This window comes from Danio rerio, chromosome 16, assembly GCF_052040795.2.
Source record: "Danio rerio strain M-AB ecotype USA chromosome 16, GRCz13ab, whole genome shotgun sequence".
Taxonomy (NCBI): Eukaryota; Metazoa; Chordata; class Actinopteri; order Cypriniformes; family Danionidae; genus Danio; species Danio rerio.
This window is the reverse complement of record NC_141036.1, coordinates 32,584,318-32,610,151: the sequence shown is the minus strand read 5'-3', so window position 1 is coordinate 32,610,151 and position 25,834 is coordinate 32,584,318. Positions and strand designations below refer to the sequence as shown.

General features: G+C 34.7%; 1 protein-coding gene across 3 annotated transcripts in view; it reads right to left on the bottom strand.

Moving 5' to 3' along the window:
• mindy3 (MINDY lysine 48 deubiquitinase 3) overlaps positions 1-25,834 on the bottom strand; it is a 54,049-nt gene that overhangs the window by 24,982 nt on the left and 3,233 nt on the right. For 2 of the 3 annotated variants that reach the window (XM_087286274.1, NM_001077756.1), the window contains 7 exon segments: positions 23,224-23,400; positions 22,667-22,718; positions 22,343-22,457; positions 21,622-21,695; positions 21,354-21,433; positions 20,965-21,035; positions 16,650-16,730 (listed from right to left, as the gene is read on the bottom strand). In XM_087286274.1, the coding sequence (XP_087142400.1) occupies positions 16,650-16,730; positions 20,965-21,035; positions 21,354-21,433; positions 21,622-21,695; positions 22,343-22,457; positions 22,667-22,718; positions 23,224-23,400 (650 nt within the window). 3 annotated transcript variants of the gene reach the window in all.

Below are 25,834 nucleotides of genomic sequence, written 5' to 3'. Positions count from 1 at the left end.
TTACCCAGGCATACAAAAAATAAATAAAAATTTACAGCAGCAATCATAATACCATGATATTTTTTTTATCCAAGGTTATCATACCGTCAGAATCTTATACTGGCTCAAGCCTACCTGGGACAGCATGCCAAACCTGCTATTATTATCAATCAATATCTAAGTGTGAATTCTTGAATTATGCTAAATATGTGTAAACTTCTAAACTAACACAGTGCCATTACAAAACAAACATACAGTTTAACTGCTATTTGCTTAATAGACAAATACAATAAACATTACCACAAACTGCTTTAAACAATTGCTGCGTTTCATGGGCAAAACTTCTTATAAACAGTTATTTTTTATAAATAATCAAAAGTAATAACTTTGTGTTTTTACTCTAAGTGCTCTGGTGATTTATTTATTTATTATTTTGAAAATGACTATGTATAATAGGTTTAAAATGACATAAATATATATATTAAAATGTCTTTCCATTGGATAATGAGCAAGTAATTGTGGAAAATGTCAATGAAGTAGAATGTTTTGTTGGTCAGAAATCCTAACATGCTTTGAAATGCTTGTATTTTGTGTACGAGTGTTTGCACTGACATCAAGTATATCAAGTGTGACATGTGTTTGTGCACATAAACCCTTCGCCTCACCTTTCTCACACAGAAAACACACACAACTGTGTCTACACGCTAACAGCAAATGAGTAAATGTCTTGTTATAAAGTCTGACCCCTGGTGACAAAAACAACATGCTGTTCCGCTGATGTTTACACTGTGGCTTCACAACAACGCAACCAGGCCTGTAATCAAGCCTGCTGAGTCAGCGTTCCTCTGTCTCTTGCACACAAACTCTAATAGAGGGGAATTACAAAGCAGCACGTCGGGTAAAGACTTGAGCTTGAGGCTGGATGATTTTGCGCAATGAGTGATTTGACCCAGACGACCCCATGGAACCAAACTGAAGCAAGGCGCTTGACAAAGAGCTGCTATTCTGGATAGCTTTCAGGTTTCAGGAACACAAAAAACTGTATTATTAAAAAAAAAAAGTGTAATGTGTTGACTAAAGAAGTACTAAGACTCAATACTAATCTTAAATTATGGCTAGAAAAGGAGCACGGTCATCTATTTTCAGTCAAATCCCGCCAGAGGAATACTTATATTCCCAATTACGCTATATGACACTGACATTATATATGCTTTTTTTATCATATGACTCCGGAATCATAATTTTTCAACATATCTGTAAGGCAGACTCAAATGTTAAGAATCTGGAGTCTGGATTTCATTATGTTCTTGAGACCCAAATACGCACACATGCTCTCTCACACTCACACTCACACACACACACACACACACACTAAAAGGCAACGCCTTAAGAGGCTATAGATGGAAATCAGTGATGCATCTTTCTTACACGGGCAAGAAAAAAAAAAAAAAAAGCCACTAGATGTTGGTGACTGAAATTCAGAAACATCCAAAAGAAAGTTTGAGAATCTCACAAGCACACAGGTTCACTTCAACAGCTTTTACAGTGTTTTTGCCAATGTGAAGGATGAAGTAATTTGCTTATATAATCCAGCAAGCTGGAGAGAAATAAAATAGAAAAGTGATAAAGACCTCATTCTCACCTCTACGAAAGCCATGTGATTAAACAAAGAATCAAAACCGAGATAAGTACAGTCATATGCAGAGGAGAAATGACAGGAAATGTTGAAAGTGTGCTCAATTCTGCTTTGAGAAAACTTTAAATAAAAACAGTTTCTGTTTTACCTTAAAAGGTGATGTAGGATTGTATATTAGACTGAAGGTGGGTTTCTTTTTTTACACTCCTGTCTTCCACAAAAAACCTGTAGCCTGCCTGATAGATTCCAGCAATAACAATGTAAAAATGCCAAGGTGAAATTTAGTTCATATTAAGCTCAATACGAATATTACATTTGGCCCTTGCTTTCATTTTACATTTAAATGGATAGTTCCCCAAAACCGAAAATTTTGTCATCATTTACCCATACTTCAATTTCACAAACCCGTTTCTGTTAAACACAAAACAAGCTATTATAAAAAACGCTGGAAATCTGTAACCAATGACTTGCATTGTATTTGTTTATTCGGCTATGGAAGGTTACAGGTTTCTCACATTTTTTTAAAATATATTCTTTTATGTTCAACAGAAAATAAGAACTTGGTTTGGAACCACTAGAGAGAAAGTAAATGTTAGGTACATTTTCTATTTTTGATTAAACTATCCCTTAAACTTACTTTATCAGACTTAGCAATTTAAGGTGGCCTTAAAGTTAAACAAAAAAGAACTTAATTCTAATGTGCAGTGAAATAGCGTTAACAACAACAAATATGATTGCAGACCATGATGCCATTCTCACTGTATGCCATCAACATGTGATAATTGCTAGTTGCTGGTATTATGACTCAAACTGGGAACTGTAACAATTAGTCAATGATCTTGTAAGGCGATGTTAATTAAAAACATATCAATGGTCACTTAAACAAGCTCATAATTATTATGGAGTGTTTTGTAGGGCTTGGCAATATGGGCAAAATATCATATCCCAGTATTTTTAAGAGGAATGATGGTATACAGTATATATATCTAATATTTTTCTATAAATGGTCATTTGAGAGTTAAAGCCTTTATTAAAACTATTAAACAGTTTTTGAGCAAAATATAATTTAAACACAGGGGTTTCCCTCCCTGTTTACAAATAAACAGCTGCACAAAAAAATACCAGCTGCACAAATTCTTTGATGAATAAAATACAGTAAAGGTTTTTCTCCTGCTTAAAACTGTTAAACAACATTTCAAATTGTAAACAAAATCTTTGAAAAATAAATACACTACTGTTTTTTTCCTGCTTAACAATAAACAATATTGGATAATACTGTATCGCGTTGGGGAATCATAACGATATATCCCCAGAACCCGATATACCACCCAGCCCTATAGTGTTTTGTAGATAAAGCATAAACAAGTGCAAAAGAACCACACTTCTCAATTTGTGGCCATGTTTTATCAATTTGTTCCCTCGTTGAATTTAAAACAAGGACAAATTAGTACAGCATGACGGACAAGTGAAATGAGGGAACTATTTAATTAGTCATAAAAACAAGTTCTTAATTAATGGGCACCATATTACATGTCATGCCCATGATTTTGTATTATACAAAAACAATCGACGTGCCTTAGCTTGTCTAACAAGCACATTGCCAAATTCTGTTCTTTGGCAAGTCAAAAAAGCCTGACATGATGAAAATCCCATGCAAAACAGAGGCTGAGACATGAAGATTAGAGAAAAGAAACAAGAGATAAGAAAATAATTAATTTATTCTTGCGTTTCACTTGCATCGGAATAGTGATAAAAACAAAAAACTGATGAGCTAAAATGTGTTTTTCTATAGCATTGCCAGTGGTACTATTAGTCAAGTCATAGATACATTTTGTATAATTTCACTTTAAATGACAATAACATTACTAGCAAACATTATCATTAATTGATTAAAGCTCAACAATGTTAAAAAATGAGTCCTTTAGCAGTTTTTGTGACAGAATGAAACAAGGCCAATAAAAGCCTTGCAATTAAAATGATTGCCAATTGAATTACAATGATACAAAACAAAAAGAACATTGCTGTCACCAAAAGATCTGAACCATTTCATTATACAATATTACAAGCCTCTTATTTTAAATAAAAAAATCTTTCTCAACTAGACAAAGAGGCTGGTGTTCTAAGTTTCATCTGCACTTCATGTCATGATTATATACCACAGTAGTAGATGCATCTGGGAGCATTACAATTTTAAACAAATCGATCATTAATCATTTATTTAAATGATCAATCTTTGTGTTGTAGAGACTTCAAAGTATCTAAGAAATGTCCATACTTTGAAGTCTGCAGTGTAAACTGACAACTTATTGATTTATTTTTCTTTTTTTAAACAGAGGATGAGCACTGTAGTCTACAGCTGCACAATATTGGAAAATCAGACATGAAAATTGCCATTAGAAAGGAATTTATTAGATTAGATTGATTGGGATAATTCTGTAGAGAAGTTACTTATGCATAAAATGTAATCCATTAAAAGCATAGATAAATACAAATGAGCAAAGATAAAAGTGTGAATAAAAAGTGTTTAATGGTTTTTAGGAGGGTCAAAAAGTATTCAAGTACAGAGTTTGAATAATCAATGTAAAATAACACTGCAAATGTCTTTACTTTATAAACAATTTAATAAAATATACATTATTAAATTTACAAAGGGGTAAAATGTCTTGTGCCTAAATACTTTGAACTCTCTCTGGCCTTAAAAAAAAACATGTTCAAATGAAACGTTCACTCCATTATGTTTAAACACTGCAATATACAAAATTCTTATGTGTTCTGAACTGTTAATGTTGAACTTAACATTGTGATCCTGTGATGTGCCTATTGCGGATGAACACATTGCAATATATATAGATACTAAAAACTATACATTGTGCAGCCCTAATTTAGTTTCATTTATATACAAGTTATAGGATGGGTATTTTAATAAAGATTACAGATTTATGTTAATGCCTTTTAAATTAGTCTGATAGATCAGAATCAAAACAATTGTTTTAAATGTTGTTATTTGACAGATTTATGCCATTTTTTTTCACAACAAAGAATTGCAGCTAATATTTATAGAGATGGTATTGCATTAAATCAGCAACAGCAAAACTTTAAAAATTTAGCAAACATGTAGCTTTGCTGTTAAAAGGTAAAATGTATGTATAATCCAACAGGAAATCTAGGTGTTAATATTTAACAATATTACGATTTTATTACGTTTGATAAAAAAAAATAATAAAAAATAAAAAACGCAACCTTAATGAGCAAAATAGTTCTGACTCACATTCCCACTTATTAAAAAAAAACTGAATCAGGATCAAACCTAAAAGAAATTAAAACTTGGCATTCAGAATCAATGCTCATCTCAAATGGCAATTTGGCAATCAATGCTCACTAGTAAACAGTGAACTTGAAGCTATTAAAAGCTAAACAGCACAGGCAAGGAGGATTACTATAGAATCCAACAAGAGAGCAACCTGACGCGATTTAAATTGTTTCACTAATCGTCATTCAGGCAACACAAACCTAATTCTTAACTGACAATGTTTTGTAAAACACCTCTTGTTGCTACTGAAACTTTCCACCAAATGCGATTAGCCTGGAAGAAAAGATTGGCATCTCTTAGAAAGTCTGGGTCAGGTGTGCAAAGGGGCATGGGTTTAAGGTGAAAAAAATCCATTCATGAAGGTCTTCTCAGCAGTCAACCTCAAACAACAAGCACAGTGTTTCAACAACATCAAAGCAGTGGCAACAATTACAGCGCTACATTAGTCACATTACCAGTTACTGCTAGCAGACCACTGTAACTCAAACTACAGGTAGATATGCTCCTCTGAAGTTCTCCACTACACAGAAACATCGGCTGCATCAGACAGTAGCGCTTTAGACATCTGATACATCACAGCTGACTGGGTCACCGACTAGACTCTCACATCCTCTTTTTACTCCCCGTGGCGTCTCCCTTCATAAAGTCAAGGTCTGTCCATTTCTACATTTAACACTATCTTCCCATCTCCTTGTCATTCTCTCTTTGTGTGCAGGTCTTTTGTTGGTGAAGTATTCTCTATACAGGCATCGGTGTTAGTGAGAGTCCGCTGAAGAGGCCATTGTTGTGGGTTAAGAGGGGATGTGAGGCCCTGCATGTATTACGAGCCCCTTGGGTACAAGGTAGTGCGTGTATGTTTGGCTATACAGCCATGTAGAGCCTTGATAAAGACCAAACTCAACGTTAGACCAATGATGGCACATGTGTGATTGTAAAGGCCTGTACACTAGGGACTGAACTTGATTTAAGATTAATATTTGTTTCAAATTTATTACCATGTTTTTTTTTCTTTTTAAAAGGTACTTATTTATCAGTTGTCTTTTATATCAAATCCTTTAGTTTAACCATATAATCTGAATACAGTAAACTGTTTCCAATAACATTGCATCAATAAAAAAAAAAACATCTTTACTCCAAAAGGTGGAACAGAAGTTGCACTTGAAATGGCTTTTTAAATCTGTTTATTGGTCCTCAAAGGTGACAAACATACATTTACACTAGGGCTGCACGATTTGGGAAACTTTTATATTGCGATTATTGAGGTCATTAATGCGATTATAAATGGTATCTTGAGTCACCTAGCTTTATGAGGTGTTAAAGAAAATGCAGACACAGTTTAGTAATAATGCTCAAATGTGTATTTGTACAACTAGAAATGGTTTCAAAAATAATGAAATATTTGCATTAATGTAAACTTGTTTTCATATTCCTGCATTTATTAAATGTAATATAACAATATTTACAGATTTGTATGATTGTTTATATATACTTATTTTCAGATTTATTTTTCTTGTTCTGGTAAAGCATATGCTGAAAACATGACTATTATGATTGAAATGTATAGAAGATTGTTTTTTCTTCTGTACCAAACATGTTAAAACACTTTGAAAGAAAAAAGTTTAACAAGACTTAAAATCACATTTTAAGCCAATACAATACAAAAGACATCGTTGAATAACAACGATTATCAATGTCAATTAATAAAATACATAACAATATTCATATTTAGCTAGAGGAACATCCAAAACTGAAAGCTAAAAATGGTTCATGAATTGGTTTAATACTTCTTTAACGAATTACAAAACCAAGACTTTGATAAGCAATTAATTTCCCACAATAAAGAGGTCAATGAATTCACTTAGTGGTGTGGTGTGCATACTCTCTATTCTCTAGTTTACAATTTTCCTAGAAATGTACATAAGAATGTAGTTATTGTTCTAGTTGTGTACAGTCCCCAAGCTGTCGCATTCATTTGCCACAGTATTGTGTGTACTGTATGTACACACATGTGTAAGTGCGGCACTACAAAGCTTAAGCGGATATAATAGATCAGATCCCACTAAAAGATTGATTAATGATGCGTCAGGCAGCACAATGGCTGACAGAGACAACTGTCTGACGAAACTAGAAACACACACAGTGTCTGATGAGACTGGAGTCTATTAAGCGATATTATTTTCCTTCCTTCCTATTATATTCTTTTACATATGTTCGTGTATAGCCCACAGTGCCATCCTTTCATGGAAGACATGTAAGAACTTGATGACTGAAGTCTTTCAGGCTGACAGAAATCAGAGCCCTTGTTGGTTTTGACTCACATTCACTGTTGTGCTAATGCTGTGAGAACACGGTGGTCCTATGTGGCGGTACAAATGACTGAGGGCACCTCGCGGTAGCGGAGCAGGGCTTTACAGAAGCATGACCGCTGCAGTGAGGTGAACTCCTGTGGGACACACAAACGCAAGGCCAGTGTTTGTGTTTGGGGGCATGGAGTCAGTAAATTAGCAGAGGATGACAGAGCCCTGGGGTGCACCAGACGACTTTACCAGCATTGCGGTTTCTCTTTCCTCCCAGAGAGCTTTATTTAAAAACCCAGTGATAAGACTTGCTGCCTTAATAGGCAGATGTTTTCTAAGACAACATCCTAACTGTCATTTGTGCCTTGTAATTGATCAATTTAAAACGCTCCACACGGATTTAATAGCTTGCTGATGTTGCAAGTTAATAAGTCACTGTGTAGCGAGTTAATAAATCAATGTGCATTACTTAAAAAAATGTATCGGCATCGGCCGATAATCACATTTAATGACTCAATCGGTATTAGCTGATCTGGCCGATCTCATGAATGGATCGCAAGTGTTTGTGTTAGTCGGAGATGATGAGCAATGACTTGCATGTATTTAGGCCATTTTACATATAAGAACAAAAAGAATGTCTGTTTTAACAATATTGCAAGTCCACTGAAAGCTTCTCTGGACAGATTACATAAATAAAACATCAAAAATATTTTTAGGATAAATATTTAATTATATAACTTCTTCTAATATACTTATTGCAACAAACAGTAGTTTATAGGCCTATTCCTAGTAAAAAAAAAAAAATTATGGATTTATACACCAAAACCCAAAAGTCAACATAATGAAACGAGTGTAGTCAACTCAAAATTTACTGAAAGTTAATTCTACTCATTTGAAAAGAGTTTTGAACTCAGTGTTGAAGGCAATAGGTTAAATACCTCATTACTTCAATTTAAACAGAGTAAGTCCACAGCACTCATATAGATTGTTTGTTTTTTTAAGTCAAATGGTTTGTAGCAATTGTAGAAAATTTCCTTAAACAGTTTGAGTTGCCTTAACTTATTGGGTTTTACAGTACTCAGTTGGTTTGAGTTCTCTTCATTTATTGGGTTTTACTGAGCTCAAATTGCTTCATTTACTCAAATGTTCACAGTACTCATTAGGATTAGTTTTTGAACTTAAATGGTTTGTTGCAATTGCTTTCCTCAAATGGTTTGAGTTACCTTAACTTTTTGGGTTTTGCAGTGTAGGTGTGCATTTTAATATGCACTCCAAACTTTTTCTTAATTGAGATATGTTGAATTCTTATTCCATCATTTGCAATGTTTCCGAATTGCATTGTTTGTCATTTTTTTTAACCAATTTTTTAATCTGTTTTATACATTTTTTGTGAAGCTGCTTCTGACCATGACATGTTCACACCTGGCTAAGAGACACATTTAAGTGAAAATATGCAACGCCCCTAATTTGTTCTCTGAAGTAAAGAGAGATCTCCATTCAAGTATTATACTTAAGTATCAGGAAAAAAATGTGCTTTATGCATTAGAAGGCTTGAAGCATCAGAATCTGTACTCAGTATCAGCTGATCACCATGAAGGCTGAAGAATGGATTGACGGCTCCTAAAAAAATCAGCTTTGATTAAAAGGGATAAAATTGATGTTAAAATATATTAGCATAAATATATTTTACTTTAAATACCAAATCACAAAATTACTTAAATTGTCTTTATATGACAAAATATTTAGTAAAAACAAAGACATTTTGAGTAGAAAAAGAGAATAGAAAATATTACGCAGAAAAAAAAAAACATTCCAAAAAACATACAATTTTGTAAGTTTTCAAACTTTTGGAATTACTTTACAAACATTTTAGTTTTAATCAAAGTTTAATAAATTAAATTTTACTTTTTCAATTTAATTCAATTCAGCTTTATTTGTATAGCGCTTTTACAATGTAGATTGTGTCAAAGCAGCTTCACATAAATGGTCATAGTAACTGGATCAGGGTAGTTCAGTTTTTAGTGTTTAAGTTCAGCTCAGTTTAGCTAAGTTCAGTGTGGTTTAAAATCATTACTGAGAGTCCTTTAAATTCTAATAATTTAATTCTTACAATTCCATCACCTTGACTTCCTCCTAGTGAGCTCATCGGAGTTTGACTGCCTTCTAAATGAAAGGTAAATTATACATTTATTTAAAGAGCATACTAATGATGCCTCAGAATACTTTGGTAATAAGCAGATGAGCAGGTACTGAAACAGAACTATGACCTTGCACCATTCATCTTTATAGTAGCATCATTTACAAAGTCTATTGCTCTGAGATTTGGAAAGTGGAGCAATAACTTTGTGAGCTCAGGGCCGGTAGTAGTGACTGAGTATAAGGAAGAATCAGGCCCCTGCAGGGTGGACAGGAAGGAGAGGAGGACCAAGGGATCAGTAAAAAGATGAGGATGTTAACCTCATCAGAGCTGAGACAGAACGTGGTCTGATGAGTGGAACAAGAAAGCGAAGGATGAGAAGAAGGTTAACATCGTCCCATACTTGGATAAAGACAAAAAGCCTCTAGGGAGACAAAGCAGGATGGAAGGAAATAAGGGATGTAAAGCTCATCACCTCAAATCAAAAAGAGCTTGAAAGCAGCTTTAATAGGAAAGGTAAAAGTAATATTGTTTTAAGAGAGACACAGTCATCTTGGAGTACAACACAGGCCACGGCATTGGTGCACCCAATAATCAACTTTTAATTGGGTGTATGTACAAAAGCAGCATCAGATTTGGTATAAAGAGGGGTACTGTGGTTCAGCAGTCATGGATCATGTTTCTCTGCATTATACACGGTTATAGTTACCAATGTGCTTCGCTAAAAGCTGCTATTCCATTACTCACTGTCCTCAGGGTGTGTGTGTGGCTGTCTGTCCACTGGGACCTGAGATCATTCCTTTAGTGTCCACTGCTGTGTCGGTGTGTGTCCGGGGCCCTCTCAGGACCCCTGTGAAAGGTCATTTGTGTAGTGTCTGCAGCTTTGTGTTCACGTAAATCAGATAAGAGTGGAACACAAACCCTATTAGAAGCTAAAAGCAGAGACAAACAAAGACAGTAACGGGAGTATGAATCCTTTGGGAGACAGGCTTAAAACTCGTTAGAGACACCTAACTCAGGGGTACTCACAAAGAAAGGACCTTTCATGGCACATCACAAACAAACTGCGTTAACACTAATCCCATTGGACAGAAATCATTATGTATTTAAAAACTTTCAGGAAGCCACAGACCAACTGCCAGAACTGTCACCCAAAATAAGACCTGCTGAACTGAAAAGCATATCAGATTCTACAAATCTAATAAGCAGTTCCCAAACATAAGGATGACATGTTGGCACCATTTTGATAGTGTTAACACAACAACAACAACAACAACAAAAAACATATTTATAAGTCCAAGTAATGTGGTTTTAGCCATTTAAAAAATAAATAAATACTATACAATTAAGGTTTCACTGACTGATGTAAATTCATGTTTGTTAACTGATGCTCAGATTGATCGGCCAAACATTGGTATCAGTCGATAATCACATTTAATGGCTTGATCAGTACTCGCCAATCCGGCCAATCTCATTAACCGATCACATGTGTTTGTTTAGGAGTTTACAAGCAGATGAAGACACACATGTGCTCATGTATATTATACATAGCCTACAGCAGCCACAGCATATGAGGAAATGAGGTAAATGATGTGTGGGTGCATGCGCGATCAATACGCTCGCGTCACAACAGCTAAAATAAATACAGATGCAGTGCGACCTGTTTATGCAGTCTATTGGCATGACTCGCATGAGTGATTATCTCTTTGTTGCAAGTGTGCCCATTGTATTTACCATGTTTTGAGATACTGTGACACGAGTGGAGCGATTCTAATTTTTCTGACCAATTTTTAGATCTGTGTTATGTTATTTCCTGTAAAACTGCTTCTGGCCAAGACACGTTCACACCTAAATGGTTATAAGAGATGTGTTTAAGGGTTTATATGCAGCATAATTAATTTATTCACTTAGATAAGGTGAGATTTCCACTTAAGTATCATATTAAAAGGGAAAATGTGCACAATGCATTATACAGCTTGAAGCATTAGAATGGGTACTCTGTATGACCAATCACCATGACAAGAAATCGGTACTCGCATCAGCTGCAAAAATCCTGATCATAGCATCCCTATTGTTAACATTATTATTGCACCGAGTTAACATGAACAGCTTTCTTTCCAATGAACTGGAAGCTGTGATCGTTATTTTCTCCGTATTTTGACAGTTCTAGGAGAAACAGAATGAGAAAACAGTGGGCGTGGCTTGTTTTTTCGACTGCGGGTTAAATGGATGCAGTAAAGTAGGCATTTCATTCAGAAAGATCGAGGAGGGGTTGTAGAAGAGTTATTACAACCTAACAGACTCCTGCTCACCATTTCTATTTGGTGTCAAAACTGACAGTTGAACCAGCGTGGTTAAGTGTGTTAGCCCCACCCACTATCTCAAAGTCATGTAATATGAGAATAAAAATCTAAACAAACAAGTATATTTTTAGGTTTCAATTAAAGATTACAAGAGCATTTTTTTTTCCTTAATGACATGCACTGATGAATTGTTCACCACTAAGCTGGCAATGTGAGCTAACAAACTCATATAGTTAGTTTTGATTTCTTGGGGACTTTAACTAATGTTATCAAAGATAACAGTAATACATTTATCTAGTAAAACATGTATTGTTCATTGTTTGTTCATGTTAAAAATGCATTAACTTATACAACCTTATTGTAAATTGTTACTTTTATTCTAGTCGTCCACATCATATACTATATTATGTTGCATTATATTTAGTGCTGGGCAAAAATGTCTCGATTTATCACATCCAAAACAAAAGTTTGACATAATATATGGGCTTGTACTGTTAATATTTATTATGTTTATGTAATTACACACATGCATGCATATATTTGAGAAAATGTTTAATAATGTGTGTGTGTGTGTGTGTGTGTGTGTGTGTGTGTGTGTGTGTGTGTGTATGTATATATATATATATATATATATATATATATATATATCTTAAGATATATATACACACACACACACACATGTTAAAACAAACCTTAATTTTAAATGCGATTAATCTCAAATAATCTTTGCCCAGCACTGATTGTATTATAAATTACATTAAATTAAATAATATTGTATTAAAATAAAAGGGATAAAACTAGCAAACCATGCATTGAAATCCAAACCCAATTAGTCTTACTAACAGGTTTAGTGTGCATCCTGTTAGCTGCTCTTTGAGTTGTCGTTTGAGAGCTTTTTCCCCCGCTGAGGGCCTGGTAGAGTGGCTGACTCTCTGGGTGACTCCAGGGGGAAAACTAAACCAGATGGACACATAGAGACTCAGAGCTCTACGAGGAAAGAGCTCAGCTTTCCAACCGGAAATCATGGCATTACTCACCTGGGGCTACGCTCCCGCTAACCAGCCCCAGAGAGAAGGTGGAGAGGGAAAAGTAGGTGTCCTATGAGAGCATTAGGGTTAAATTGATTGTGTATGTGTGCTCATTCTACAGAGCTGCCATTTGTAGAAGAAAGCAAAGAGTAGCAGGCCTTTAAATCAGTAAGATCTTAAGCATTAATGACAATTAAGTAGCACTAATCGCTGGAACATGTTATTATTATTATTATTTTTAAATCGAAGCCTGAATAGTGTGTGGGGAATTAAATAATGAAACTAATGTTAGACAACATTCAAGCTACTGTATGCTACCAAAGATACAATATAATTATTTTTCTTTAAGCATTTTCATTTTCAATTACAGTATTATGGGAAAGATAAAAGAGACAAGTGTGATATTACACTGGCATCAAGAAAATTAGCTGTCTTAGAGAGGGACAACGGTCAAACATAAACATTTAAGTGATCATCATACAAATATTTTTGCTCACAATGAGCCACAAATGACCAATTAGAATCATCACTTCATTTGACTTTATGTGAAATTGTTAAAAAGAATCTATCTTAGATTTGGACTAAGAAACCTAATAAGTAACTGAGGAGTCTGGAGAAGCAGGAGCACAGGATGGGGAAACTATCAGTGTGTAATGACTCAGAGAGATGAGAAGGATACTTACCATAAATTTTACTTTCAGAGCTTTTGTAAAGAAAATCTCTACAGACTATACAGTTACTAAACTAACAGACAATAACCCAGAGTACCAGCAGCCTACACACAGAAAAAAACAAAAGGTGATTAATGGCTTGAGGTATGAGGTCAGCCTTTGTCAGTTGTGAGGATTTTGATTCTGCAGCTCTAATCAGGCCTAGAGATGTCAACACTAAAAGACTTAGACAAATACATTAAGGTCCAGTTACATTAAACTTCAACAGTAAATCAACGGACCCTGTTCAGAGACTTATCTATTTCTAAATAATACATACTGTATCTACTTTATTAAAATAGCAGTGAAGTAAATCAACATTACCATTGACATTTAAATAAAAAGTAATTAAAATACAAACATGAATAAGATGTAAATAAGTTTCAAAAGTATTTCAAGGAATTTAAAAAGGTCTTTTTGGTTCTAAAAGTTTCAAGCAAACAAACAAATAAATAAATACATACATTTATAAAGATAAAAGCACTCCATGACTTTCCTTGAACAGGAAGGAAACAACTGATGGACAAAAAGAGTCTCCACTGTGCACCCTCTCTCAGTCAGCACACATCCAAACACCGGATGAGGATAATGTACTGACAGTAAATGGCCTTAAGTGTAAGACCATGATTAATGCTCGCTGTCAATCTCATTTGCCTCCAGGTGGAAACCTTTATGAGAAACAAGCATTTCCTCTGTCGAGTAAAGGGATAAAAACACATGCGCACGCACACAGAACCCAGTAAACACTGTAATCCAGAGGGGTTTAAAAGTCTTGCTCTCTTGTAATTGGATAATGTTTATAATGCAAGAGCAGTCAAGCATTACAAGGACTGTGCCATTTTTATAGTTATTAGGCAAGATGTATTTACATGATGACAACACTAATCTTAAGGATGCAGAATATCGGATTTTGCTGATGTCATTTCGGCCAATTCACATATAGTTTTCCCATTTGTTTCAAAAGTGTTACTTTATTTATTGTGCATAATCAGCACATCATCTGATCAGCTATACACTGATTTACACTCACCGGCCACTTTATTAGGTACACCTTACTAGTACGGGGTTAGACCCCCTCTTTTGCCTTCAGAACTGCCTTAATCTTTCATGGCATAGATTCAACAAGGTACTGGATTTTCTTTGTTTCTCTGTATGTCGTGTACATGTGGTTGAATTGACAATAAAGATGATTTTGACTGTTTGACTTTGATCTCCTATTCCAACCCATCCCAAAGGTGCTCTATTGGATTGAAACCTGGTGACTGTGAAGGCCATTTGAGTCCAGTGAACTCATTGTAATGTTCAAGAAACCAGTCTGAGATGATTCACGCTTTGTCATGCATAAGCTTTATCCTAATGGAAGTAGTCATTAGAAAATGGGTACACTGTGGCTATAAAGGGACGGACATGGTCAGCAACAATACTCAGGTAGGCTGTGGTGTTGACACGCTGCTCAATTGGTACTAATTGGCCCAAAGTGTGCCAAAAAATATTCTCCACTGCACTCAACTGCAGCAGTTCATCTTGACCATGTCTAAATGCCTAAATGCATTGTTTTGCTGCCATGTGATTGGCTGAACAGAAATTTGCATTAACATGTAGTTGTACATGTGTACCTAATAAAGTGGCCAGTGAGTGTATTTTTCCATATTAGCCACAGCTAATGATTACATTTTAAAGTGTGGCAAATTACATATCTATATACATATGTCACACTTTGCAATGAGATTTCATGAGTTAATGTTAGTTAATGTATTTACTTACATGATCTAATTATGAACAATACCTTTTCATCACTTATTAATCATAGTTCAACATTTACCACATGTAATTTACTACAGGTACATGTGCAGACTCAAAAGGTTTCAAGCTTTTGCAAAAGCAAAACTGTTTACTTAAATAGTTAATTATTATTCCCAACACAATAACATTTTCAAGCAGTTTCAAGCACTTTACCCAAAATCTAAGCACTTTTCAAACCTTGAAAACAATAAATTAAAATTCAAACATTTGCTAATATTTCCAGCATCCATACGAACCCTGGAAATCAGACCTGGAGACTTGGGCTCTTTTGAAACTGACTAGAGAGCACGTACTAGGACTATATTCACATGGCTGGATGTGCAATGGGAATATAGTTGAACAGGAGCCACAGATCAGAATATGTGAGATATATGAAGTCAGAGTTTAACCATAATAGAGCCAAAGTTTACCATTCGCATACTTTAAAGGTCTGTCGAAGTGCTTTGAAATGTGCAAAACTGAAAAAAAAAAAATGAATAGAGAGTGAGGCAGAGAGTAACTCCTTCTCTTTAAAAAAAAAAAAAATGTAAAATTAAAAAGCTAATAACGCTTTGTTTTTATCACAGTTCTGCCAGTGAGTGGTTGAGCTCAATCGGATCACATAAAAAGCAAATGAGACTCTTCTTGAAGGGGGCGAGTCAAATACAAATGAGCATTTGATTGGTCAAGAGAGACTCAACTATGAGGTGTTGTGAAAAACAAACAAAAAAAAAAATTTAAAAACAATCTATTTAGTGAAAGTGACAAATTGCAAGATTTGGATGTTTATATCAGTTTTACATTTTCTAAAAGAGAATTTTGTCACTTTTTTGGAGCACAGTGGTTTATGGATACCCTTAAAATTAACAGACTGATACTAACACCTTAAAAACTTTATCTTATTTCATGGGACATTGCTATCAATCTAAATTAATGCATTTTTTCATAATCACAAAAAAGCAAAATATCGCAACGTCAGATTTATCCAATATTGTGCAGCCCTAGCACCTTCCCAACCTAGAAACCACATAGCAAGGCTGTTAACACAGGAAGGCTGTGAAATCAGCATATATCATAATGACGCTCATCTAAATCACTAGAGCTAAATGAACTGACATTCCCACTCAGACCCGAGATACACCTCACTTCAACGATCCCTCTCTGTGAGCATGTCGAGGTGCCAAAGCTGACCGCATGCCGCATGGGCTGAGGCCAGGACACACCGCTGGATGCCTTATAAGTCTAAAAACCTCTTTCTGCCTCTCATCATCCATCCAATACTCCCCCTCTCCTTCTTCTGTTCTCTTCCAGAAGATGTCTAGAGCACTAAATCTATTAGCAAGCACATTCTTGTGTTTTTGTGTCTTCACTCAATAATGAAATGAAAGAAAGCAAACCGCCAGACTGTTGCAGATAAGAAAAAGAGAGAGCGGCGAAGGAGAAAAGGAGATTATTTTCTTAACTCACCTTAGTGAAGAATACTGAGAGGTGAGTTTCGCTGCCAAGGATCCAAATAGGGAACTTTGGAGATTTGAGAAATGCGCCAACCTGCAGAGCAGAAAAAAAAGAAAAGGTGGTTGAGCGCCAATCGCAATACCGATGGCATGACGGCCTGGTCAGCCACATTCCACCCTATCACAAACAGGTCGATTCACTGCGATAAAATGATTGGGAATACTTACAAAAATTGCCAACTATTCAATCATTCAGCTTTTTTTTTGGAATACAGCTGTTATGGAATACATGAAAATGTTTTGTATTTACTTATTGCCTTAGACTACAGATACACTCACCAGCCACTTTATTAGGTACACCTGTCCAACTGCTTGTTGAAGCAAATTTCAAATCAGACAATCACATGGCAGCAACTCAATGCATTTAAGCATGTATACATGGTCAAGATGATCTGCTGCAGTTCAAACAGAGCATTAGAATGGGGTAGAAAGATGATTTAAGTGACTTTGAACGTGGCATGGTGGTATTTTAAAAACTGCTGATCTACAACCATCTCTAGGGGTTACAGAGAATGGTCCGAAAAGAGAAAACATGCAGAAGGCGGCAGTTCTCTGATTGCAAATGCCTTGCTGATATCAGAGGTCAGAGGAGAATGGCCAAACTGGTCCGAGCTGATAAAAAGGCAACAGTAACTCAAATAACCACTTAATACAGCTGACTGAGGTATGCAGAAGAGCATCTCTGAACACACAACACATCCAACCTTGAGGCAGATGGGCTACAGCAGCAGAAGACCACACCGGGTGACACTCCTGTCAGCTAAGAAAAGGAAACTGAGGCTACAATTCACACAGGATCAGCAAAATTGGACAATACAAGATTAGAAAAACAATGCCTGGCCAGAAAGGTTTTAATTGCTGTTGCGACATTCAGATGGTAGGGTCAAAATTTGGCATCAACAACATGAAAGCATGGATCCATCCTGCCTTTTATCAACGGCTCTGGCTGGTGGTGGTGTTATGGTGTGGGGGATATTTACTTAGCACACTTTGGGCACATTAGTACCATATGAGCATTGTGTCGACACCACAGCCTACCCAAGTATTGCTGCTGACCATGTTCATCCCTTTATAACCACAGTGTACCCATCCAGCTACTTCCAGCAGGATAACGCGGCATTTCATTAAGCATGAATCATCTCAGACTGGTTTCTTGAACATGACAATGAGTTTACTGTAGTTTTTTTTTTTTTTTTTTTTACTCCAACACAATATATATTGTTTTAATGTGACACTGTGCAAATTTCTTTCTTTTTCCTATTTTTTCAGTACCCATCTGTATTTCTTATGGATTATTTTGTTTTAAATTCTAATGATAAAAATAACAAAAAAATACTTAAAAAAAAAAGCAGTGCATTTAACATCACTGCTTAAACAACATTTCTTTTTCATAAATAAAAAAAATAAATATATGATTACAAACAACGCTAGTATAGTCTGTACAAGAATGGCTCGATAGGGAAAAGATCACAGATCTACATACAAAAGAGACATGCATCACTTCCACAAACAAAAACCCACAAAAACAGGCTGAGATGAGACAGCAGCTTAACACAAAGCAGCAGAATATTGAAGAAATAAGAGCTGTGAAGGGTAAGTGTAGCTCTGCATACTCTAACTCCAGCTGTTCATCTAAACACTGAAAGCCCTCACACTCAGCTCACATCACTCAACAGGTGAGTATCAGCAGCAGACTTGGGCAGAGAGGTGTTTCAGGCGTGTGCGGATTAAAAAGATCATGAATATTGAGATTGGGGCTCAGATGGTGCTAAATATGAGGTGACACATTCCTGCGTTCCTCTAGTCCAAACACAGCTCACTACACATATCCTGAAGCTGTGTTTAGTACAGTGCCATTCAAAATACAGCAGCTTCTTAATTCCTTTCTCCACAGGTTAAAACAATAGAGTCATTCCTGTCCAGGCTCATAAAACAAGCAGAATGTGCGCACCAGGTGCCAAAACCTCACCCCAAAACACTGGCATGCTGAAAGGTGTTAGAGAGCAGGAAGGCATTTAGCTTCTGAAAGCAAGGACTAAAATTAACACTCATTAAGCTCCAAATTAAAGTAAAAGGTGGCATTACAAGTATATTACACTGCTTCCTTTCTTTTTTATTCTTAGCCAGAGAATGCAATACAGTTTAGTGTGATTATCAACTCACAAAGACTGAGTTAACATGAGCAGCTATTTTTATTTTTTTGCCTTACAGTAAACAGAAATTTAGTTTGAAAATTAAGAAAAAACTTGCACTTGCAACTTGCACACCACAAGGGTGGATTTAGTGATTTGGGGCCCAAAGCAATTCCAACTCCATAGGGTTTGAAAGTTCTAAAATGCACCTTTAGTACTTAAATTTATTTTAATTGATTTATTTAGCTGTTTTTATTCTTATGTCACTCAATCTCCTTTTCTACATGTTGTCCTAATGCAAAATAATAACAACAACACATTAAGAATCTTGAAAAACTATTTAAATGATGTGTTTTCTTAAAATGGATTCACAACAAAAAATTATATATAAACTATGTTGTTAAAACTAAATCTTTACCTAATTTCAGTGCTCCATGATTGAGGGTGGGGGACACAGTTGCGATGTAATAAACATTAAACTTATTTTTTTTGGCCCTCATCATACAGAATATGATAGAAAATTATGTTATAAGTATAAAATTTATAGGTATAATTTATACTTCTAGGTATTTATGTGGGGACCCTCAGATTTTCTGGGGCCATAAGCGACCGCTTACCTTGCTAATTGGTTAAATCCATCCCTGACTACACCTTTTCCCATGATTAAGGTTTCTGTTTTTTGACAACAAAATTAAACACAATGCAAAATTTCAATTTTACATTTTATAAAATTAAGCTCTATGATAAACAAAAAAAGACTAATTTAATCAGTTATAACCACAGCCATCGTACATGCTCTCATCATCACTATAAAGACATTAAAATCTTGAGCAAAATCTTTTTGTGCTGTCTTTGCCAATTTTTTTCTGCCTGTTATTTGACAATTTATTACCATTTACAATGCTTATGTCCTGCTAATTGTCATTGACAGGTCTGGAAAAATATTAGTTTTAGGCTTTGTCTGAAATAGAGAAATTTCTCTATATTGCTTCTATTTGAAAGATGGTATTTTGAACCAGTTCTCACAAGGAAAAATTTTAATAATTTCTTTCTTTCTATCTATCTATCTATCTATCTATCTATCTATCTATCTATCTATCTATCTATCTATCTATCTATCTATCTATCTATCTATCTATCTATCTATCTATCTATCTATCTATCTATCTATCTATCTATCTATCTATCTATCTATCTATCTATCTATCTATCTATCTATCTATCATCTGACTATCCATCCATCTTTCCATCTTTTTATTTTTTTAGTATATACTGGGTTTCTGCAGGTTTCACCATGTCAAATAACACTATTTAAGACCTTAAGATCATGAAGAATGAAGTTTCAGACCTATATAGGGCTAAACGCTGATGATATTTTTAATGGCCCAGCAGAAAAAATATTTTTTTACTTGCCCTATCAAAACACTAATCCCAATTAGTTATTTCTTAGCCAGTTTTTTAAATAACGCATCAAAACAAGCAGCCTCAAGATTTTTACATAGACATTTTTTCAACATAACTTTATATAAGTTTTTAAATAGTTCTTTTTTTTTTTTACTAAATGTATGTGCAACAGGCTTAGAGTATTAGTTATAAATAAAGTTTTGCTAAAAGTTTTATTGAAATTAATTGTTGGTGACTGGATGTGTGTTGGAGTGATTGGATAGCTTCATATAAACAAAGAAAAATTAAGACCCATTTAAAATAATTTAAGACCTACAAGACAATATTTTAGTGAATTTAAGGGCTAAAATCTAGGTTTTGAAATGTAAGTCATTTTAAAACCCCGCGGACACCAAGATATAACTGATGGCATTTGTTAAACTGTGTGAAGCATGCTGGAATGACAAGTGTCACCTGATTTTACAATACAGTCAGGATTTTAGCACGTTATTATGTTACAAACACGTTTCACAAATTCCCTAAGAGATGTTCAGCTAGAAAATAGCAAAACCACAAACAAACTGTGAGTTTTGGCATGCGAATACCCTGCATCTCTCACAAAACCTGATGCCAAATCTGGCCTCCAGATTTATCAGCAATGCAGAGAGAAGTAACATCACTTATACTCCAATATTATAACAGTAAGTATGGTGTTGTAAGCTTCTGTCAGGCTGCGTATGAAGAGATACCCACCTTACAATAGCGCAGTGACTCCATTAGTGTGAGGAAGCCAACAGAAGCCTGCTGATAAATACCGTGAAGCTCTAGAGAAATAAAAAATAAAGCAATAATTAAACTTCAGTTTACTGTACTAAAAAAAACAAAAAAAACAAAACAATCTAACATAAAACATTCATTCAAATCTAAACCAACTTCTTGAGATTTTAGAGACTATGTACATCACATTCTTTTAGAAGGCAGTTGATAAGTTAGCTGTAGTTTGAGCAAAATGTTAGCTAATGCTGCCACCAAGTGGTCTGTAACAACACGATGGCAGATAACTACATGTAACTGCGAGTTCTTAAAAACAGCAAGTATGTCAAAACAGTAATATTGAAAAAAAAAAAAAAAATGAAGCATACTCATTCCAGAACATTCTCTATCGCCATCCCACACGTTAGACACAGCATGACCGGTCACCAGCAGGTTGATTAGACTCTGGCTACAAGAATAGGCATTAAAAAAAACTTGTTAAGATTTAGATTAGTATAGAACAGTCAGCATTCAATATAAATATGCATTAAATCTTCTACACTTTAAATGTGTTGAGAACCCATCATTATACTACAGTAACAAGATTAATCTGTCAGGCTATAACCAAAGAATAAGACATTCGGGAAAGGATTTTACCTGCCGTGGCCATAAACAGGGTCGATCAGAGGTTCAGTGGTGTCTTCTATCTCATTCTTTATGTTTTCAATCCCCTTTAAAACAAGTTGATAACAAGTCAGATAACAAAATTCAGCAAAGCCACAGTAAATTTATCAAGAGACAAACAATAAGACTTGATTTTACATGATTATTGTTATATACATTTATATTATATGTGATTTTGGATTTAGGGATTTTAAATGAACGATTTTACTTTTTTGCATCTGACTGATATCTCAGTAATGGGGAAAGCACTTGAGAATACTATGTACACACAGAAACAAACCTGAAAAAAAAAAGTTACTCCTGAGTATTTTAAAACCAAAAATGGCTGCACTGGAAAATTATTTCATATAGCTGAAAATTTTGAAACTGGGCTTGAAACTAAATCTTACTGAAAGCTCATTTGTAAGATATTTTCAACCTAAAATTTGAATATATGATCTTTTCTCAGCTTTAAATCAACTTATCATTTTTAATAATCCGTGTTGCCCTTAAAGACACCGAACCAAAAATATGTACTCTTAAAAACTCTGTTTCAAATAATTAAAAATTTATATTTCTATTCATCAGAAAATCCTGGATTATAGTTTTCACCAAAAATATTGATATAATATTCATAATAAGAACAAATGTCTCTTGAGTACCAAATCAACATATTAGAATGATTTATGATGTGTAGCAGAACATGAAGTCATACCTTTGTAAGTATGACAGAGTACAGGAAGAGCAGAACTCCAAACTTATTCTTCCAGGTGTCGTACAGTGACAGCACTGCCTCTTTCAGCTCTGCAACTGTCCTGAGAGTCCTCTTCCTGTGAAGGGAGCAATCACAATGTGTCTTTCCTAATTGACAACTGATAATTTAATCCGGATGGTTTTTAAGATGACCCCTTAACTTCATTTTGAAATTAGTTACTTCTTCATCGTTTTGCTGGCAGGAGTTAATACTTTTGAAAGCACAAGAAGAGGCGAGCAAGTAAAACCAAACATGATGAAGTGTGAAAAGATTTTGTGCACTTACTGTATGACACTGTGAAACCTTTCAAATCCAAGCTCATCTGTAGCCAAAGCAGCTATACACACACACCATGCAAAAACACAAATGCATTTAACAAGAGACATCAGTCTATGGTAAATTAGTTGTAAGATCATATTTGTCATACATTATTACTAAAAACACTAATCACAGCACATTTACATTAGCATGTTAGGTCAAGCCATTTACACTTACACATTCACAGTCAGAGTTAAATTATTATGTACCAGTGTTAACTATTATATACCAGTGTTATGTGTTTTTTAAACACTTGTCGACTATTTGCGCAACACCCAGAATGAGGTTGTTTGTTTATTGCTGCATCAACAAAGATCAACATAGACTAGAATACAAATATAATAGAATATAAGCATATTACATAATATTAACTTTAATAACAACTTCATATTTCAATAAGAGTTGATATAATTTATTAATGAACAAAAAAATAAAATTAACATAAAAGCATCAGATTTTTTCTTCAGTTCAATTCTTTAAATTCTTTCTAAGGATCCCAGAATGAGTATGACAGATTCTCTTACTTGGTGTGTCAGTAGGCTGGCTGGACTCGGGCTCTGGGTGGCTGTCTGTGATGTCGCTGTTGTCTGTGGTTTTAGCATGAGGCCAGGTGACTAGGTGAAAGGCCTGTGACTTATTGAGGCAGGCCAACTCCAGGATCTCACTAAGGGTGGAACACAGGACTGTCCGCTGCTCTTCCTCTGTGAGGGAACACAGCAATGTCAAGCCATGAATTAATTTTTGTATGATTAAAAATAAACATGTAGGGCTGCAAGATATTGGAAAAAATGAAATTGCGATATTCTATTTTTCTGCAATAAAATTGCAACATGAATAGTTTCACAAGATTTAAACAGCACTATTTGACCATGTTCTGGGGAGTATAACAGTATTCAGGTAACCGAATGCAAAATAATCTATAGAGCAAAATAAAAAAAAAAATCAATGCAAAAAAAAAAAAGATTTTCTCATGCTGCTTTGTTTTGTTTCTAGTCTAATATTTTTTTAAATCTTAGATTGAGTTAAAATATTGTTCTGTGTTCAACTTCAGAAGGAATAAGGCAAAATTGAGAGTTTTTTCTTAAAACGGGCAAAATTCTGTGCCATTGGGGAAAGTAAAATAATCTTGCTTTGGAAACTTTAGAAACAAGAGAAAACTTTTTTTAAAAGTATGATTTTGTTTTTGTTGCATAAATCATATAAATTTAGCATAAATACAGTAAATAAATACAATTCTGTAGCTTCTGGTCAACTATGATCCAGACTCAACATTGCATACCTTGCGATGTGACTATTGCGGATGCACACATTGCGATATCAATACTGAAACTATATATTTTGCAGTCCTACATGACGATCAGTTTTGCTGCTTGCTCATGTGTTGGAGGCCTGCTCTGTTGAATATATCTACTAGAAAATATTAAAATGTTAAAAGAATATTAAAATTTGCCAGCTTTGCATGTCATTAAATTCATTTAACCCATATCAGCCAATTATATTAGAGACAGCATAAATATGAAAATTAAGTGAATGTTAAACCAATCGTAAAAAAATGGGTATTTTAGAAACCTTAAATTCGAAGGCAAAAAAGCAAGATAGCTGTTCAGAAGTCATTTTTTGATGACGTATGCAAAATTTTGAGAATACCAAAATATGCACAACATACTAAATAGGATGACAGCCATGACATCTAAATAAATAAAATCACTTAAGCAATAAGTCAAAAAACAAAGGGCCTTATCATACATCCGGCGCAATGTGGCGTAAGACGCGATGCAATTGTTGTTTGCTAGTTTCAGCTTGGCGCAAGAGTCGTTTTGACGTTTAACGCCACGCTGTTTAAATAGCAAACGCATTTGTTCTCATATGTGCGCCCATAGGCATTTTGATTTTAAAAACTGAGAAGTGTTGATGCACATTGCTGGTGCGTTGCTATTTTGAGAAACTATAATAGTCTGTTCTATAGACTAGAACAAAGCCGGTCTATTGTCCAGCTCAGAGCACTTTAGTTGTGTGCCTCGCTTACACACTGCTTAATACACACAAGATGTAGAGCAATACGCAAATATCTTTACATATGAAAAAGAATTCAAATATTAAGGATATAAATATAAAGGATTAAAATATTACAAAGCATATTATTTTCTAGCCTACATAAACAAAAAAAACATACTTTCATGCCTTCTTTATCTCGGGAGGCTTTTTCAGTTCATTCATGACCATTTGCTTTTGTATAATGTTATTATTATTAGCAATATTATTTATTATATGCGTATTTATATTAGTTTTTTTTAAAAAACAAGAAAAGATTTGCCCACCTGTCAGGTTTTAGACCATATGGGGCACTGCATGTGTATTTGGATTTAACTCAGGTTTTTGAACACACTTCGTTTTTATTGTTCATATTTGTTTGCTGGAAATTAGAACTGCATTTAGAAATAGTTTTGAAACAAATATTTGCGCTTAACAAACGAAATTAATTATTTATAGGCTAATTGATGTCTGTGTGTACAAGCTTTCCCTATACACCAGAGCGAAAGTGAAAGTTTATCATTTGTCTCTCATTCTCATGGTGTAGATGCTCTGTTTAACCGTTTTCTTGCTGGTGAAATGCTATGTTTTTCCCCTTACACTTACTTTACATCATGTAAATAACAAATGCGTTATGGCGCAATGCAACTGACTCTTAAAGGGAATAGGAGATGAGACTCTGATTGGTTTATTCTCAAAACCCACCTCATTAAGAAAATAAGCTCAACCATTTTAGACAATGGGCCACGGCGCAAAGCGGATTTTTCCGTCCTTAAATTAGCAAAAGTGGATTTTGACATGCCCCTAATGCGTTTGCACCCTGCACTTTGCGCATAGATCGTCAAAATAGAGCCCAAAGTCTTACACAACAATTCTTTGTTTTAAATTTCAAGTCATTTTTCAAATAAGGTTCTATAGCGGGGGTGCCCAAACTTTTTCTTATGAAGGGCCAAAAACCAAACCTGATTGAGGCTAGCAGGTCAAAGGTAAATAAAGTTGCCTAATTTGCTAATTTATTAAATAATATTTCAAAATGACTAGGAAACATTGTTTTATAGTAATTAATATATATATTTTTTTTACATTTAATAATTAATTTATTAA